Source organism: Dipodomys merriami, unplaced genomic scaffold (genome assembly GCF_024711535.1).
Source record: "Dipodomys merriami isolate MVZ:Mamm:240054 unplaced genomic scaffold, mDipMer1.0.p SCAF_28, whole genome shotgun sequence".
In the NCBI taxonomy this organism is placed as follows: domain Eukaryota; kingdom Metazoa; phylum Chordata; class Mammalia; order Rodentia; family Heteromyidae; genus Dipodomys; species Dipodomys merriami.
The window spans coordinates 18,877,069-18,896,609 of NW_027204270.1; the positions used below are offsets into that span (position 1 = coordinate 18,877,069).

Consider the following 19,541-nt stretch of genomic DNA (forward strand, 5'->3'; position numbering starts at 1 on the left):
ACTTACCATGGGGTTTTTGTGTCTGTATTTGTGTGTGCTTGAAATTGAAACCAGAACCTTGGGCATGCTAAGCATGTGCTCTACCACTGAATAATACCCTCAGACATTAAAAAAATGTTTTTCAGGGCTGGGAAGGTGACTCAGTGGTAGAGTGCTTGCCTGGCATGCATAAGGTCCTGGGTTCAATTCCTCAGCACCACATAAGCAGAAAAAAACCAGAAGTGGCACTGTGGTTCAAGTGGTAGAGCACTAGCCTTGAGCTGAAGAGCTGAGGGACAGCGCCCAGGCCCAGAGTTTAGGTCCCACAGCTGACAAAAAAAAAAAATGTTTGTCAGTTGTATAACTTTTTTTTTAATTGTGAAAATACCGTACTGAGGGTTTACAATTACATGCGCAAGGTAATGAGTGCATTTCTTATCAAGCATTGTTGCCTCCTCCTTTGTTTCCCCTTCCCAGCCCTTCCCATCTTCCCCCGTCACCCTCCTCCTCTTGTATAACTTTTTTTATGTTTGTTTTTATTTTGACAGTACTAGGGTTTGAATGCAGAACCTTGTGCTTGCTATGCTTATGTGAGCCATACTCTCAGCCCTTTTTGTTTTGTTTTTCAGATAGGGTCTCATACATTTTGCCCCAGCTGGCCTCACACCAGGATCCTCCAACCCATGACTTCTGGTAGCTGATGTTTGTGGATGGAAATTTGGGATGTTATCATTTTTATCCATTTTGAATAATGCTACAGTAAACATCAGTGCAAACACTTGTTCAAGCTCTTATTTTTAATTCTCCTGAGCATCTACCTAGGAGATGACGGGTCATCTGATAGCCATGTTAATTCTGTTTAGTTTTTCAAGGAATCTCTAAACAGTTTTCCACAGTGGTCACATTATTTTCCCTTCCTACCAAAAATGTTCCAGGGTTCTAATTTTTCTATATCTTTGTCCACACTGGTTACTTTCTATGCCTTTATATATACACATATACATATATACATATAGCATAATATGTGTTAAGCTATCCTTTGTGTGTGTGTGTGTGTGTGTGTGTGTGTGTGTGTGTGTGTATGTCTGTCTGTGTTGGTATTGAGGCTTGAACTCAGGCCTAGGTACTATCCTTTAGCTTTTTTGCTCAAGACTGGCACTCTATTCCTTGGCCAGATCTACTTCTGGCTTTTTGCTAGCTAGACAGAGATAACTTTCTTTCCTGGGCTGGCTTCAAACCATACGTTAGAGTATTCTTTTTTTTTCTTTTCCTTTCTTTCTTTTTTCTTTTCTGGTTTTTTTTTTTTTTTTTTTTTTGTGGGTTGTAGGGCTTGAACTCTGGGCCTGCGCACTGTCCCTCATCTCTTCAGCTCAAGGCTAGCGCTCTACCTCTTGAACCACAGTGCCTCTTCCAGTTTTCTGAGTGGTTTATTGGAGATAAGAGTCTCACAGGCTTTCCTGCTCGAGCTGGCTTTGAACTGTGATCCTCAGATCTCAGCCTCCTAAGTAGCTAGGATTACAGGCATGAGCTACCATCACCTGGCTGTTAGAGTATTTTAGACTTTGCCAGAAAACCATCTAGGTACAAAGAACAAAGAAAAGATTTGTTGCCAGGAAAGGGGCTGGCAAGACCACTTCTCACAAGGGAGAAGGGAGAAGCACCACTGATTATTGTCTAGATGGCTTAGGAGGGGCTAGAAGGGGCTAGGATGTGGAGACCCTGGTGTGGACAAGAGGGCCAGGGACTCTGCCATAGTGGACTAGGACTTACGGCTGCTGCCTAAGTAGTAAAGGGCCCTGCAGCTGCCCAGACCTGAAGGTCACTCTAAGGGGCTCTTGTTGCCTTATATGGTGGTAGCTGCCCCAGAGAAGTGCCATTCCAAAGTAGAGGGGGTTGGAGGCTGATTATTTACTGCCTTTACTACATAACCTAGTGTTGCCTAAGAAAGGAGCATGCTAAGCTGTGGAAAGGGGAAGGGGCATGCTAAGCTATGGGAAGAGAGCTCATTAGGCTAACACCGTCCTTAGTATCTAGGATTACAGGCATGAGCCATCAGCACCTGGATTTTGCTGGTTAACTGGAAATAAATATCTCAGGAACTTTCTTGCCCTGACTAGCTTTGAACTGTGATCCTAAGATCTCAGCCAGGATTATAGGCATGAGCCACTAGGTCATGAGCCACCTGGGTCTGACCTCTCATTTTATTTTATGTTATTACTTATTAGCCAGTCCTGGGGCTTAAACTCAGGGCTTGGTATTATCCCTGAGTCTTTTTATGCTCAAGGCTAGTGCTCTACCATTTAAGCCATAGCACCACTTCTGGCTTTTTCTGAGGAGTTTATTAGAGAAGAGAGTCTCATGGACTTTTCTTTTTGGTTGCGGGGCTTGAACTCTGGGCCTGGGCACTATCCCTCAGCTCTTCAGCTCAAGGCTAGCTCTCTACCACTTGAGCCACAGGGCCACTTCCAGTTTTCTGGTGGATTATTGGAGATAAGAGTCTCACGGACTTTCCTTGCTGGGGCTGGCTTTGAACCGTGATCCTCAGATCTCAGCCTCCTGAATAGCTAAGATTACACGTGTGAGCCAGGCACCAGGCTCTCATGGACTTTTCTAGGCTGGCTTTGAACCTCAATCCTCGTAAGTAGCTAAGATTACAGGCATGAAAGGTCAGCCTGGTGCTGGTGGCTCATTCTGAATTTTCATGTGCAGTGATTTCACTTCTAAGGTCATTTTTGCTCTTGACTGTCCACTATGAGGAAGAAATTGAGAAATAACCCATGAGAGTTCATTCCCCTGGTCTTTTGATCCTTCCTTCTTTTCTTTTCTTTTTTTCTTTTTTCTTTTTTTTGGCCAGCCCTGGGGCATGAACTCAGGGCTGAACACTGTCCCTAGCTTAAGGCTAGCAGTCTACCACTTGAGCCACAGCACCACTTCTGACTTTTTCTGTTTATGTGGTAATGAGGAATTGAACCCAGGGCTTCAGTCATACTAGGCAAGCACTCTACCACTAAGCCACATTCCCAGACTCCCTTCCTTATTTTCCAATGATCCTAGAGTGGCAAAGACAGATCTCCAGTGGGTGGGTGGGATGAGGAGAAAGAATAGAGGGAAGGCTCACTCCACCCAGAAAAATCTGTCCATTCATTTTGTCCTCATTCTTCCAACGTGTCTGCTGCCTTGCTAGGCTGTGAACTTCCTTAGGGCAGCACCAGGCCTCTGCCACCGTTAGGTCCTGTATTCAGCAGCACAGGGCCTGGCCTGGTGGAGTAAGTGCTCTGAATGAATGGATGAATGGATGCATGTGTGTGTGCATGCACCACTGCCTATGTTCCAAAGCCACTTAGCATTTGGGGAGCAGGAAGCCATGTACTTTCTCCCTCTGACATCCAGGATAGATATATTCTGAAGAGCAGGGGAAATAGGGCATCCTAGGAGCAGAGCACATGGGTCCAGGTAGGCAGAAGACTGGCTTTCAGGACACAAACACTGGGACAGTGTCCACCATCAGCACACAGACCCATCACTTCTGTCCTGGAAGCCAAGCAGCATGAAGACATGGTGACTGTTTGGGTCCTTGCAATGCAGCTGCCACAGGCAAAAACTCTTCCTTCCCATACTTGTCCTGCCAAGTCTTACAAGGTGCTCAGAGCACTTTCTTGTCCAGTCAGCCTTACAAAGATGGCCATCAACAGGCTGGGAATGTGGCTCAGTGGTAGAATGTTTGCCTAGCATGCATGACGCACTCAGTTCAATTCCTCACTAGCACATAAACCGAAAAAGCCAGGCGTGGTAGAGTGCTAGGCTTGAGCAAAAGCAGCTCAGGGACAGTACCCCTGAGTTCACACCCCAGGACTGGCAAAACACACACACACACACACACACACACACACACACACACACACACACACACACACACGGGCATTGAGCACCTACCAAGTGCTACAGTTATTGAAACGAAGTCTACTTCCAGCTCCTGGAGCCCACAGATAGAGAAGTGTGGAAAAGTCAGGCATAAGTGGCTCAAGACTGTTGAGGTTGAAATCTGCGGATTACAGTTCAAAGGCAGCCCTGGCAGGAAAGTCTGTAAGATTCATCTCCAATTAACCAGTAAACAGCCAGAAGTGGAGCTGTGGCTCAAATGGTAGAGCACAAGCCTTGAGCAAAATGTAGCCCAGGAACACAGAGCCCAAGCCTTGCATTCTAGCCCAGGACCAGCATATAAAAGAAAGAGAAGAGAGCTGGGTGCCAGTGGCTCACACTTGTAATTCTAGCTACTTAGGAGGCTGAGATCTGAGGATCGCAGTTCAAAGCCAGCCCGGGCAGGAAAGTCTGTGAAACTCTTATCTCCAATAAACCACTCAGAAAACTGGAAGTGGTGCTGTGGCTCAAGAGGTAGAGTGTTAATCTTGAGCTGAAGAGCTGAGGGACAGTGCCCAGGCCCTGAATTCAAATCTCAGTGCTGGGAGAGAGAGAGAGAGGGAATGTGTGTGTATGTGCCAGGTGTCGTTGGCTTATACCTGTAATCCTAGCTACTCAGGAGGCTGAGATCTGAGGATTCCAGTTTGAAGCCAGTCAGGATAGTAAACTCTGTGAGGCTCTTTATCTCCAATTAATCACAAGAAAAAGCTGGAAGTGGAGCTATGGCTCAAGTGGTAGAGTGCTAGCCTTGAGCAAAAGGAGTCCAGGAACAGCACCCAAGCTGAGTTCAAACCCCAGGACTGGCAAGAAAGAAATAAAGAGGGATAGGATTGTGATTAGTGGTAGAGTGCTTGCCTAGCATTCATGAAGTCCTGGGTTCAATTCCTCAGTACTACATACACAGAAAAAGCCGGAAGTAGCGCTGTGGCTCAAGTGGTAGTGTGCTAACCTTGAGCAAAAGAAGCTTAGGGACAGTGCTCCGGCCCTGAGTTCAAGCCCCAGGACTAGCAAAAAATAAAAAGAGAGAGAGAAAGAGAGGAAGGGAGGGAGGGAGGGAAAAAGGGAAGAAGGGAGAGAGGAGGGAAAGAAAGAAGGAAGGAAGGAAGGAAGGAAGGAAGGAAGGAAGGAAGGAAGGAAGGAAAGAAGGAAGGAAGGAAGGAAGGAAGGAAGGAAGGAAGGAAGGAAGGAAGGAAGGAAGGAAGGAAAAGGAAGCAGAAACAAGCCATTTTCCATGCAGAATGGCAGGTACTAGGGTAGAAGATTGCTCCATCCAGGGACCAAGAGAAGAGGTTTCACTTAGTCTAGGCCTGTCAAAGCAGAATCTCAGGGAGAGGTTGCCTTGGCATAGTAGCCCCTGTGAGGTAGGCAGAGCAACCATTGTCACCCTCATTATGTGAGCAAGGCAGTGGCAGGCTTAGGGAAGGTGTCACGACCTTATCACTGGAGCAGACCAGACAGTCCCTGCCTTATGCCCTAACCACATGGCTGACATTCCCAAAAGACATTTCTAAACCTCTGCTGCTACAAATAACTGGCCTACCATCAACTCTCCTCATCTTCATTAACTTATATACAACGGAATTGAACAGGCAGAGCAAGGGCTCGGGAGAGACCCCATCTCATGTGAAAGGAGTGAACGAGGCATGCAAGTCTCCCTGAAATTTATCAGCTACTTTCTGGGTAAGTCCTGAGCCAAGGAAGGGATTTGACATAAGTGGATTTTTATTGATAGCTTTAAAAAATACATATTGATTAGATTTCTTTCTCTGCTGTGTTTTCTTGACATCATAGATATTTCTGTGAGAAATGCCACTAATTCTTTATTTTTTTTTCTTTTTCTTTTCTTTTTTTTTTTTTTTTTTTTTGTTGGTCATGGGGCTTGAACTCTGGGACTGTGCACTGTCCCTCAGCTTTTCAGCTCAAGGTGAGTGCTCTACCACTTGAGCCATAGCTCAAATTAATTAGAGGTGAGAGTCTCATGGACTTTCCTGCCCAGGCTGGCTTTGAACTGGGATCCTCAGATCTCAGCCTCCTGAGTAGCTAGGATTACAGGCGTGAGCCACCAGTGCCCGGCCCACTAATTCTTAAATAAGTGAACCAGTTATAAAAGGGTCAATACAGGCTGGATACTGGCAGATCCTGCTTGTTACCCTAGCTACTCAAAAGGCTGAGATCTGAAAATTGCAGTTTGAAGCCAGCCCAGGCAGGAAAGTCCATGAGACTCTCACCTCTAATTAACTACCAAAAAGCCAGAAGTGGTGCTGTGGCTCAAGTGGTAGAATACTAGCCTTGACCAAAAAAACTTAGGGTCAGTGCCTAGGTTCTAAGTTCAAGCCCCAGGACCAGCAAAAGCAAAAAGGACCAATGCCAAAACAACCTTGAAAAGCAAGTCTCTGAACTGAAAGAGAGCCAGGGAAGGGTGGCATTGTCCAAAACAAAAAGCAACAACAAAAATGTTGTCTTTACCTGACTTATGCACTTATATAACTATAACCCTTCTGTACATCACCTTTTTTTATATTTTGTTAGTCCTTGGTCTTGAACTCAGGGCCTGGGAACTGTCCCTGAGTTTCTTTTTCTCAAGGCTAACACTCTACCACTAGAGCCACAGAGCCATTTCTGGCTTTTTCTGTGTATGTGGTACTAAGGAATCGAACCCAGGACTTCATGCATGCAAGGCAAGCACCTACCACTCTACCATATTCCCAGCCCATACATCACCTTTATAATAACAATAAAAAATAAAAATTAGGGGTGGGAATGCGGCTTAGTGGTAGAGTGCTTGCCCAGCATGCATGAAGCCCTGGGTTTGATTCCTTAGTACCACATACACAGAAAAGGCTGGAAGTGGCGCTGTGGCTCAAGTGGTAGAGTGCTAGCTTTGAGCAAAAGAAGCTCAGGGACCACACACAGGTCCTGAGTTCAAGCCCTAGGACTGGCAAAAAAGGAAACAAAAATAAATTTAATAAAATTAGCTGTGTGTGATCCTAGCTACTCAGGAGGCTGAGATCTGAGGATCATGGTTCAAAGCCAGCCTGGGCAGAAAAGCCCTCATGAAACTCTTATCTCCAACTGACCACTCAAATAACAGAAGTGGTACTCTAGCTCAAAGTGGTAAAGAGCTATCCTTCAGCAAAAGAGCTAAGGGATAGCACCCAGGCCCTGAGTTCAAGCCCCACAACTGACAAAAAAATTAAAAAAAAAATTTTTTTTTAAAGTAAGTCTCAGAAAAGACGGGCACTTCTCAATTTCAAAAGAGTAAGGAAAAGCTGGACCCCCACTAGTTCATGCCTATAATCCAACCAGGGCAGGCAAGCCCTAATACCACTCCCCCCACCCCCACACACCCAGAGTAATGAAGACAGTAACACAATATGAGGACAAGGGGTATAAGTCAATGAAATGGAGTTGAGAATCCAGAAATATATCTTACTTTTATAGTCAGATGGCTGTCTACAAACACAACAGGGCAATTGAATAAAGAACAGTCTGAAGCCAGGTGCTGGTGGCTCAGGCCTGTAATCCTAGCTACTCAGGAGGCTGAGCTCTAAGGATCACAGTTCAAAGCCAGCCCAGGCAGCAAACTCCGTGAGACTCTTATCTCCACTAAACTACTCAAAAAAAGTGGTACTGTGGCTCAAGTGGTAGAGCACTCACTTTCAGCAAAAGAAGCTCAAGGACAGCACCCAGGCTCAGAGTTCAAGCCCTAGGGACCAGCAAAAAAAAAGTCTGTTGTTGGGCTGGGAAGGTGGCTCAGTGGTAAGGTGCTTGCCTTGCATGCATGAGCCCTGGCTTCGATTGCTCAGAAAAAGCCAGAATGGCGCTATGGCTCTAGTGGTAGAGCACTAGCCTTGAGCTGAAGAAGTGAGGTACAGCACCTAGGCCCAGAGTTCAGGCCCCATGACCAGCCAAAAAAAAAAAAAGTCTGTTGTTGCTATTGTTATTGTTGTTGTTGTCAGTCCTAGGGCTTGAACTCAAGGCTTGGGTGCTATCCCTGAGCTTTTTGTTGTTGTTGTTGGTCGTGAGGCCTGAACTCTGGGCCTGGGCATTGTCCCCTGGCTCTTCAGCTCAAGGCTAGCGCTCTACCACTAGAGTCACAGCTCCACTTCCAGCTTTTTCTGCTTATGTGGCGCTGAAGAATCGAACTCAGGGTCTCATGCATGCAAGGCAAGCACTCTACCACTGAGCCACCTTCCCAGCTCCTCCCTGAGCTTTTTTGCTCAAGGCTAGCACTCTACTACTTGAGTCACAGCTCTACTTCTGGCTTTTGGAGGGTTAATTGGAGATAGTCTCATGGACTTTTTGTCCTATGATGACTTTGAACTGTGATATGAGCATCTTTTTTTTTTTTTTTTGCCAATCTTGGGGCTTGAACTCAGGGCCTGGGCACTGTCCTTGAGCTCTTTTTGCTCAAGGCTCTAGCACTCTACCATTGAGCCACAGCACCACTTCTGGCTCTGTTTATGTGGTACTGAGGAATGGAACCCAGGGCTTCATGCATGCTAGGCCAGCACTCTACCATTAAGCCACATTCCCAGCCCAGTATGAGCATCTTGTGTAGCTAGGATTATGGGCTTGAGGCACGGGCACCTGGTTAAGAAAGAACAGCCTTTCAAACAGTGGTGCTGGGGTTCATTTCCTAGATGGGAAAGATCCTTGTCTCACATCCTGAACAAAAAGCAAAATTAATCCTGGTTTAAGAATTGTGGTTCAAGGGGCTGGGAAGGTGGCTCAGTGGTAGAGCGCTTGCCTTGCATGCCTGAGGCCCTGGGTTCGATTCCTCAGCACCACATAAGCAAAAAGAAAAAAGCCAGAAGTGGTGCTGTGGCTCAAGTGGTAGAGCACTAGCCTTGAGCTGAAGAGCTGAGGGACAGCGCCCAGGCCCAGAGTTCAGGCCCCATGACCAGACCAAAAAAAAAAAAAAAAAAAGAATTGTGGTTCAAGCTAGGCACTGGTAGCTCACACTTGTAATCCTAGCTACTCAGGAGGCTAAGATCTGAGGCTCAAAGTTCAAAGCCAGCAGGGGCAGAAAAGTCCATGAGACTCTTATCTCCAATAAACCACCAGAAAACCGGAAGTGGTGCTGCAGTAGAGTGCTCGCCTTGAGCTGAAGAGCATAGGGACAGCGCCCAGGCCCAGAGTTCAAGCCCCATGACTAACCAAAAAAAAAAAAAAAAAAAAAAAAAAAAAAAAAAAAAAATATATATATATATATATATATATATATATATATGGTTCAAAGCCAGCCTGGTAGATAAATCCAAGAGACTTATCTCCAGTTAACCAGCAAAAAGCTAAAGTGGAGGTTTAGCTTAATGGATGGAATGCCAGTCTTAAGTGAAAAAGCCAGGTGAGACTAGAAGGCCCTGAGTTCAAGTCCCCCATGTAGACCCACGCGCGTGCACACACACACACACACACACACACACACACACACACACACACACACACAGACTATAGGTTTAAATGTAGGAGCTAAAACTAAACAAATGGCTGGGAATGTGGCTCAGTGATAAGAGTACTTGCCTAGCATGTATAAAGCCCTGGGTTCCATCCTCAGTACCAAATAAATAGAAAAAGTCAGAAGTAGTGCAGTGACTCAAGTGGTAGAATGCTAGCCTTGAGCAAAATAGCTCAGGGACAGTGCCCAGGCCGTTAGTTCAAGCCCCAGGACAGGCAAAAAAATAAATAAAACTAAACAAACTTATCAGGTGCTGGTGGCTCATGCCTGTAATTCTAACTATTCAGGAGGCTGAGATCTGAAGATCACGGTTCAAAGCAAAGCCCAGGCAGGAAAGTCCCTGGCAGAGTCTTATCTCTAATTAATCACACACAAACAAAACAAAACAAGTAGAGCTGTAGCTCAAAGTGGTAGAGCACTAGCCTTGAATAAAAGAGCTCAGGGACAGTTCTCAGGCCCTGAGTTCAAGCCCCAGGACTGACAAAAGCCAAAACAAAACAAAATCTTACAAGAAAAATAGACACTTAATCTTCCTAATCAAGGAGTCTAATAGACTTTTTTTTTTTTGATCAGTTGTGGAGTTTGAACTCTAGGCTTGGGTGTTGTCCCTGCACTCTTCAGCTCAAATCTAGCACTCTACCACTTGAGCCACAGCACCACTTGTGGTTTTCTGCTAGATAATTGGAGATAAGAGTCTCAGACTTTACTTCCTAGGCTGACTTTGAACCACAATCCTCAGATCTCAGCTTCCTGAGTGGCTAGGATTATAGGCATAAGCCACCACAGCCAGGCTTAAAGAAATCTTTTTTTTTTTTTTTGGTCAGTTGTGGGGCTTGAACTCTGGGCCTGGGCACTGTCCCAGTTCTAGGAGAGTACTCTACTATTTGACCTATAGTGTCATTTGGACTCTTTTAATTATAACATAAAATATCAGACAATGAAAGAGGGAAGGGGCTGGGAAGGTGGCTCAGTGGTAGAGCGCTTGCCTTGCATGCCTGAGGCCCTGGGTTCAATTCCTCAGCACCACATAAGCAAAAAGAAAAAAGCCGGAAGTGACGCTGTGGCTCAAGAGGTAGAGAGCTAGCCTTGAGCTGAAGAGCTGAGGGACAGTGCCCAGGCCCAGAGTTCAGGCCTCAAGACCGAACCCAAAAAAAAAAAAAACAAATAAAAAAAAAGAAAGAGGGAAAAATAGATAAATGGGACTTCAAGAAATTTAAAAAGCATTATAGACACTCATCATACAAAGACCAAATGAGTGAAAATACGATCTATACTGGGAGATAATCTTTGCCAAGGGTAGAAAATAGAGGACTTGAGGGCTGGGAAGGTGGCTCAGTGGTAGAGCACTTGCCTTGCATGCATGAGGCCCTGGGTTTGATTCCTCAGCACCACATAAGCAGAAAAAAAAAAGCCGGAAGTGGTGCTATGGCTCAAGTGGTAGCATGCTAGCCTTGAGCTGAAGAGCTGAGGGACAGCACCCAGGCCCAGAGTTCAGGCCCCACGTCCAGACCAAAAAAAAAAAAAAAGAAGACTTAAATCTAGAATGTATGTACTAACTGCATTTCCTATGCCATAATAAAACCAATAAAAAACAAAGGCTCTGAATAGACATTTTTCCAAAGAAGCTATCCAGATAAGTGATAATCACATGAGAAAATGTCAATATCATTAGTCACTAGGGAAATGCAAAGCAATTCTGCAAGATACTTTAGACCCACTTGCTTGTCTACACTAAGAAAAGACTGACAGTTAGTTCCCAGTGTTGGAGAGGATGTGGAAAAGTTATAACAATCATGTGATGCCAGAATTAAAAAGCTACACTGGGCTAGGCACCAGTGGCTCACACCTGTAATCCTACTACTCAGGAGGCTGAGATCTGAGAATCTGGTTCTAAGCCAGCCCAGGCAGCAAAGTCCCTGAAAGTCTTACCTTCAATAAACTCAAGTGGTAGAGCATTAGCCTTAAGCACAAAGAGGCTCAGGGACCAGGGCCAAGGCCTGGAGTTCAAGCCTCAAAATGGGGGGAAAAAAAGCCACAATGTGGTGATGACTCAGATAATTCAACCTAGAATTACCCCAATTCAGCAATTCTCCTCCAAGAAAAACAAAAACATGTTTACACACAAACCTGTATGTGAATATCCACAGCAGCATTATTCATCATAACTAAAAAGTTGATAGGCAACTCAAGTGTCTATTAATGGATCACAAAGTTATATATTCACACAGTTTAATATTACTCAGCCATAAAAAGGAACAGGGAGTAGGGTTTAGGATATAAACTCTGATAGAATTCTACCAGCCATGCATGATGCCTTGGATTCAGACATTACTTTTTTTGTGTGTGCCAGTGAGTGGTAGGGCTTACACTCAGGGCTTGGGGTACTATCTCTTAGTTTTGTTTTGTTTTTTCTGCTCAAGGCTAGTGCTCTGTGGCTTAAGCCAAACCTCCACTTCTAGCCTTTTAGGTAGTTAATTGGAGATAAGAATCTCCTGGACTTTCCTGTCCAGAGTTAGCTTTGATCTGTGCTGTTCAGATCTCAGCCTCCTGAGTAGCTAGGATTATAGGCATGAGCCATCAGTGCCCAACTAAGAAATGAAATTCTGGTACTTACTAAAATATGGATGAGCCTTGAAAACACCATGTTATGTGAAAGTCAGCTAGCTGCTATATAAACAGAAAAAGCCAGAAGTGGCTCTGTGGCTCAAGTGGTAGGGTGCTAGCCTTGAGCAAAAGAAGCTCAAAGACAGTGCCAGGCCCTAAGTTCAAGCCTCAGCACTGGCAAAAAAAAAAAAAAAAAAAAAAAAAGAAAGTCTGGAGTAGTATTGGAACCCTAAAACCCAATAAATCCCACAGATTAGGAGAGATTATATCATGGAGGGGTGGTAAGGATAGTCTGGCTCTGTGGCTCTTCCCAGACCTGCCCTTGGATTCCCTGCTTCCCTGCTGGGCTTCTCTTCCGGTCTCTGATGGTCACAGATGGTCTGGCTTTGCTCTGGGACTTCTGCCCACTACGAGCTTGGAGAACACTGAGTCCTGACAATTCTAAGGTTGTGCCCATACATTCTAAGGTGGAGATGGTGGACAATGGAGGGGGGGGTGGATTTTCCTCGGATGGTTGAACCTCCTCTGGGTTAGGACAGCCCTGAAGAGGGCCACTGTGGGAGAGGCCTAATGGGAGAAAGGCCAGGGGAGAGAAGGACTTTGCCAGGACTAACTTCCCAGTACTGAGTGGCATCTGGGGCCCCTGGACGCCACATGTACATCTGAGTGAGAGTTCAAGGGAGGCGGCCAGAGACCCAGGGGCTCCCAAGGCCTGGCACAGTGGCTCACCACAGGTACAGGTCCTTAAACAGTTGCAAATCGCATGAGTGAGCAAACAAATGGCGCACACTTCAAGTAGGTGAGATGAATCAGTGAAAGAAGCCAGTGGATGAGCATCAGTCAGGCCTGCCGGGTGCTGCGGACCAAGACATGGGGCCACTTGAAGTCTCCATTTCTTTTTCTTTTTGTATTGGTCCTGGGACTTGAACTCAGGGCCTGTGTACTGTCCCTGGACTTTCTTTTTTCTTTTGCTCAAAGTGAATGCTCTACCACTTGTGCCACAGTGCTACTTGCAACTGTTTGGGTGCTTAACTGGAGATATGAGTCCCATGGATTTTCCTGCCAGGGCTAGCTTCAAACCACAGCCCTCCGATCTCAGCCTCCTAAGTGGCTAGGATTACAGGCAGGAGCCACTGGCTCAGTTTATCTTGCAATCAGGGCTGAACTCATTAGACTCATTTGGCTATCAGGAGAATATGGTTCACTTTGCCCCAGCAGGAAAAGAAAAAAAAAAGTTCCCCTTGGACATTGACAGGCTGGCTGTGGTTTGAAGTGGGAGAGACACTTTTAAGATCTCAAAGTCACAGCCTTTCCCCTGGGGAGATGGGGGCCACTGACCCTGGGGGCCCAGGAGCACTATGGGAATGGAGTTACTGTGACTCCCAGCAATTAATGGGTAGGAAGAGTGCTGAGGTGATGGAAAGCTTGGAGAAGAAATGGGAGCTTTTCAGGAAGGCGTGGTGGTGGGGAGGGTTCTGGAGAGGCAGTGAGGGGATGGAGCAGAGGCTGGGGGGGGAGTCTCTGGGGTTTGTATTATAGGACTCCACCTGTAGTACAAACAGGTATTTGCACAGACTGGTGGTGCAGCTGAGTGGGAGGCTGCATGGAGGGGTGGCAGGACGGCCCTGAGAAAGGCTTAGAAAAGGACCGGGGCTGGGAAGTTGGCTCGGTGGTAGAGCGCTTGCCTTGCATGCCTGAGGCCCTGAGTTCGATTCCCCAGCACCACATAAGCAAAAAGAAAAAAGCTGGAAGTGGCGCTGTGGCTCAAGTGGTAGAGTGCTAGCCTTGAGCTGAAGAGCTGAGGGACAGCGCCCAGGCCCAGAGTTCAGGCCCCACAACCGGACCCAAAAAAAAAAAAAAAAGTTAGCCTTGAAAAAAGGAAAGGATCTCTCCAGGAAAGGGTAGGCAGGCACTGTGGCAACCTGCAGATTGCCAGCAGAGACCTTGAGGTCCTGAAAACAGATGGACAGATGCTCCCCAATTCCTCTACCTTAGCCACATCCAAGAACATGGAGTTTGCATCTACTGCAGCAAAGAGCTGTGACATCTGGGGATCGCTTTAAAAATGTATATTAGCCAGCACTAGTGACTCATGCCTGTAATCCTAGCTACTCAGGAGACTCATGCCTGTAATCCTAGCTACTCAGGAGGCTGAGATTTGAGGATCATGATTCAAAGCCAGTCTGGGCAGAAAAGTCAGTGAGACTCCTATCTCCAATTAACTACCGGAAAATTGAAAATGGCACTGTGGCTCAAGTGGTAGAGTGCTTGCCTTGAGCTGAAGAGCTCAGGACAGTGCCCAGGCCCAGAGTTCAAGCCCCACAACTGACAAAAAAAAAAAAAAGCAGCTACTGAGGAGGTGGTGATCAGGAGGATTGCTTTCAGAGGCTAGCCTAGGCCAAAAAAAGGGGCGGGGAAGAGACAGACTAGGCTCTATCTGAAAAAAGTTTAGGAATGTGGTTCACATGGTAGAACACATGCCTAACAAGCTTGCAGGCCTCATTTCAAACCAGTACTGCCAAAACAAAAATAAGTAGATAAAAAAATGTACATTAGTTTTTTAAAGGCTCTGAGAAGTCCTGTAAGAAAGAGCTGCTTTCAGCTGGGCAGGCACTAGTGGCTCACACCTGTAATCTTAGCTACTCAGGAGGCTGAGATCTGAGGACTGCTGTTCAAAAGCAACCCAGGCAGCAAAGTTCATCACACACACACACACACACACACACACACACACACACACACACACACACACACACACACACACACACACACACACACACTTAATTAAAAAGCAGATGCCAGACTTTGTAGAGTGGAATTGTGACCAATGTGTCTCAGAGTCCTCGGCACTCTCTTGGGCTGCTCTCAAGGTGATCCCCTGGGCTCAGGTGCTAATCTTAACTCTAGGTTTGTGCAAGAGCCTGCAGTGCTGAGTGATAGCTTCGGGCTGGACCTCTAAGTCCAAAGGATTTGTCTCTCTGCCTCTTGGCACCTCTGCACTTCTTCCAGTACCTTCTCCAGTTAAGTATGAGAATCTTCGTCCCCAAGGCCAGGGGAAGGCCAGGGAGGATTGGAGTTCTTGCTCTAGCATGGGTGCTCAGACCCAGCCCCTGAGCCAGCCCCTGTGGACATCTCTGTTCCAGATGCTTCCACATCCTGCACAGAGGAGCAGCTCCAAGCAGTCTCCATCTCCCCGAGGGCAAGAGAGGAGGTTTGGACTCACTGAAGCATCAGAGAAGAGGCCTAGAGAACTTGGGACCCAGGAGCAGAAGCCCCCAGCAGGACCAGGGTGAGTTTTTTGTTTTTGGGGTGGGGGAGACAAGGGAGCTCCCAGAGGAGGGGTCCAGGTGAGAGACAGAACTGAGAACTCCCAGACTAGGCCAATCTGGCCAACCACAGCACCCTGAACCTCCCTTTCGTAGCACCAACTGCACTCAAGATAATTTGTGCTAACCATTTTTTTTCCCTTGTGCCAGTCCTGGGGCTTGAACTCATGGCCTGGGTGGTGTCCCTGAACATTATTGCTCAAGGCTAGCACTCTACCACTTGAACCACATCTCCATTCTTGGTTTTTAGTGGTGAACTGGAAACAAGAATCTTCCAGACGTTCCTGCCAGGGATGGCTACAAACTGAGATCCCCAAATCTTAGCCTCTTGAGTGGCTTGGATTACAGGTGTGGGCCACTGGCACTTGGCTTAGGCTATAATCTTAAATGATGAAATCACATAGACCATGAAATTAGGTAAACAATGCATGAGAAAAGAGATGACCTGGCTCGGGATGCACTGTACTTAGAGGCTGCTTTGTGGAATGGTACCCTGTTGTACTGAAGTAAACCTAGTTGCCTCTCCTGGTAACTATGTTCCAGGCAAAGGCCATTTTGTTGGAATGTGGCTAGGTGAGGCCGGAATGTGGGTTTATGGCTAAATGGTGAGGTTATCTGGATCAATAACAGAAAGCCCACAAGGTAATTTTTGAAATTGCACACCTGGTTTGGAGTTGACTTCATCCCCACCTGGCATTTGCCTTTCTGATGAATGACTTGATCTGTGTGTGTGTGTGTGTGTGTGTGTGTGTGTGTGTGTGTGTGTGTGTGTGTGTGTGTGTGTGTGTGTGTGTGTGTGTGTGTGTGTGTGTGTGTGTGTGTGTGTCCAGCTTACATAAAACCCAGGGCCAGCCAGGCACCAGTGGCTCACACCTGTAATCCTAGCTACTCAGGAGGCTGAGATCTGAGGATCACGGTTCAGAGCCAGCCCAGGAAGGAAACTCTGAGACTCTTATCTCCAATAAACCTCTCAAAAAGGCCAGAAGTGGTACTATGGCTCAAGTGGTAGAATGCTCACTTTGAGCAAAAGAAGCTTAGGTACAGTACCCAGTCCCAGAGTTCAAGCCCCAGGACCTGCGGGGTCGGGGCAGGAGGGGGTGGTGAGGGGTGAGCCAGAGCTTCCCCTCCCTCAGGATCTGAATGTTCTGGCTCTATTCTGGTTTGGGGTGCTGGCAATAAATTCCTTTATCCTTTCTCAAAAGTGGTCTTAATCTGTGCTGGTCTGCACTGCCATAAAAGTACAACTATTGAAAAATAATAAAAATAGAAAGTTTCTAGAAAAAAAATACAGCTGTTTGAAGACACTGGTTTAAGAACCACGCCTCCCCCCAAATCATTAACTTGTATTTGTATAAGGAGCAGCTTAAAGAACTACAGAAAAGGAGACCAGAGAGGCAGACACACATTCAAATCCCGGGCTGCTGTCCTTGGTGTCTCAGAGACTTGACCTGGGCTCAAGTCTCTCAATCTTTCTGGATCCCAATTTTCCCTAATCTTTTTTCTTTTCTTTGCAAAACAATAAAGCATACTTTCAAAAGTTAAATCCTTGGGGTAGGAGGCACGGCTCTGATGGTAGAGCTGTAATTAGTGAGCAAAAGAAAAGGTCAGATTCGCTGGGTGCTGGTGGCTCACGCCTGTAATCCTAGCTACTGAGGAGGCTGAGATCTGAGGATCATGGTTCAAAGCCAGCCTGGGCAGGAAAGTCCATGAGACTCTTATCTCCAATAAACCACTAGAAAACTGGAAGTGGCACTGTGGCTCAAGCGGTAGAGCGCTCGCCTTGAGCTGGAAAGCTGAGGGACAGCGCCCAAGCCCAGAGTTCAAGCCCTATGATGGACAAAAGAAAAAAAAAAAAAAAAAAAGAAAAGGTCAGATACAAAGTTCCCAGTCTGGGGAAAAAAAAAAAATGAAATCCTTATCCCCTTCTCCATCAATGTCAAAATCTTTGTGGCTTGGTAACTTTTGCTAGATCTTCCTTCATTCTCCTAGACGTTAAGCCTCTGGGATCCATTCAGAAGTATTAGAGCAGAGACCAGCTCCAGGCTAGGAGCTGAGGCCCTTGTGGATTTTTCCCTGCAGGAAGCAGTCATCTTGGACAGCCCTGGAAGGGCTTGGGGGACTGCACGTAAGCTACTCTGGAACCATTCTCAGAGGGCTGCAGCAGCTGGGGACAGAGATCAAGGACCAGCTAGGGACATGGAAGAACCCAGGGACTGAAAGCGGCCAGGTAACCACCTCCACCCCAGGAAACCCTACCGGCAGAAGGGACTGGGAGGCTGAGGGCAGGGATTTCCACTGAAGGCAGGAAGTACTCCACTGGTGCTGGACGTTGAAGATAACATGTAGCCAGGGCAGGTCAGCAGCTCTTGGGTCTGCCATAGCTGCCAAGCACCCAGTCTGTGGGGATATTCAGAGGGCCTGCATTGAAAGTGTTTAAGTCTTAATTTCAGAGAGGCCCTACTGTGTGTCTTGGGGGGTGAGGCAGGTTCCATGCAGGTTGGACCATGCTGAGCTGAACCGAGCAGACACAGTTCCATGCCCCATAATATATAGGAGTTGGGCCTCGCCGTATCTTGCCAGCCGTGGTTAGAGCATGGTACCTTTTCCTAACATATTTATATAGACTTTTCTTCTCATTTATTTGTAAGTTTTAGGGGTTTATAAAAATAGTTTTAGTGAGGTATGACTGACACACACTTGCTAGTTTGCACAGCACATATTCAATTTAATGTTTTTTTTTTTCTTTCATGTGCGGGTACTAGGTCTTGAACTCAGGGCCTTGCACTTCTTTTTCTTCCTTTCTTTTGTGTGCTGGAACTTGAACTCAGGGCCTCACTTAGCACTTTTGCTCAAGGTTAGCACTCTACCACTTGAGCCACACCTCTACTTCCTGCTCTTTGCTGATTAATTTAACTTATGAGTCTCATGAACTTTTCTGCCCAGGTTCGTTGGGAACCATCATCCTCAGATCTCAGTCTCCTGAGTAGCTAGAATTACAAGCATGAGCCACTGACACCTGGCATGCCTTCCTTCCTTCCTTTCTTTCTTTTTCTTTTCCTTCCTTCCTGCCGCGGACCGGGTTCTGTCGGGACGACGGAGGATACCTAGGGGAGGAACCTGGAATAGGATGGGGAGATGGCAAACAGACAACTCACACACATTAGGAGTGGATGCTGAGTGCTGAGTGCGATTTAATGCAGAGGATAACAAACTTTTATAACAGAAGTCTTCATAAGAAAAGGGGCAAAAGGTTACACAATCTTGCTGCAAGGCTTCGTTCTTGGATGGTCACCAGCTGGTCGCCTGAAAGGGCAAAAGTTTACACAATCTTGCTGCAGGGCTTCATTCTTAGGTGGTCACCAGCTGGTCGCCTGAAAGGCACTTGTTTCCGGCTTATCTCTAAGAAATATAATGGGTTTCGACGTTTGTCACCATCTCACCATTACCTTATTTCTATAGAGGCCTTAATTATAAGGTTACGGAGGCCTAGATCTAGCAAGTCTCTTAGTAAATGAGAGTACCAGGAAGTTCTTTCTCCTAAGTAGTTATCTCAGCAATTGCCATACATTCCTTCTGTTCTAGCTGCGCCTACAGCTTCTTGTAAATTTCTTACAATTCCTTCTGCTGGAGTGACTTTGTGAAACCCCCAATACTTTTATATTTGCTTATGGCTTGTCTACTAGCCTTCATAAGAGGGGTTTCAGGGTAGCACTTAACTCTGGTGAGTTAGTCATATTTTTAAGACACTCATCAGATATTGGAGTCGTCAACACTCTTAAGAAAGAGCTTTGAATAAGGGAACGTTGACAATGAGTAAGTACAATGAACAGCAGAAACAGTAAAAGATTGATAGGCACTCTTATGAGGAGAAGAAAGACAGAAACACATCTTTTCCCAGGGGTTTTTCCAGCCTTTTCCCAGGAGTAGGCCTCTTAGAAGCCCTATTCTCCGAGGTAGACTTCGGTGAAGTCCCAAAACTTGGAGATAGGTTTCTGTAAAGCCCCATTCTCCGAGGTAGACTTCGGTGAAGTCCCAAAACTCAGAGATAGGTCTCGAAGCCCCTATCATGGTCTGATAGATGGTTTCCCATGCTAAGCAGACTCTACTGGGGTCGGCATGGCACCTTCCTTCCTTCTTTGCTTCTCTCTCTCTCTCTCTTTCTTTCTTCCTTTCTTTTACCAGAACTCAATCTCAGTGTCTGCCACTTTCACTCATTGGCTAGTGCTCTACTAACTGAGCCATGCCTTCCCCCC

The 19,541-nt window shown here is 46.4% G+C and overlaps 1 protein-coding gene across 7 annotated transcripts in view; it reads left to right on the forward strand.

Moving 5' to 3' along the window:
- The first annotated feature begins 5,321 nt into the window (after nt 1–5,321).
- Nucleotides 5,322–19,541, forward strand: part of Spata21 (spermatogenesis associated 21) — a 30,209-nt gene continuing 15,989 nt past the window's right edge. For 4 of the 7 annotated variants that reach the window (XM_070037851.1, XM_070037850.1, XM_070037852.1 and 1 more), the window contains exons 1-4: nt 5,322–5,577; nt 14,870–14,982; nt 15,106–15,251; nt 17,368–17,515. In XM_070037851.1, the coding sequence (XP_069893952.1) occupies nt 15,106–15,251; nt 17,368–17,515 (294 nt within the window). In that variant the 5' untranslated portion in view covers nt 5,322–5,577; nt 14,870–14,982. Of the gene's footprint in view, nt 5,578–12,439; nt 12,697–14,869; nt 14,988–15,105; nt 15,252–17,367; nt 17,516–19,541 lie in introns of those variants that run through there. The other 3 variants (XM_070037848.1, XM_070037847.1, XM_070037849.1) reach the window with 3 other exon arrangements.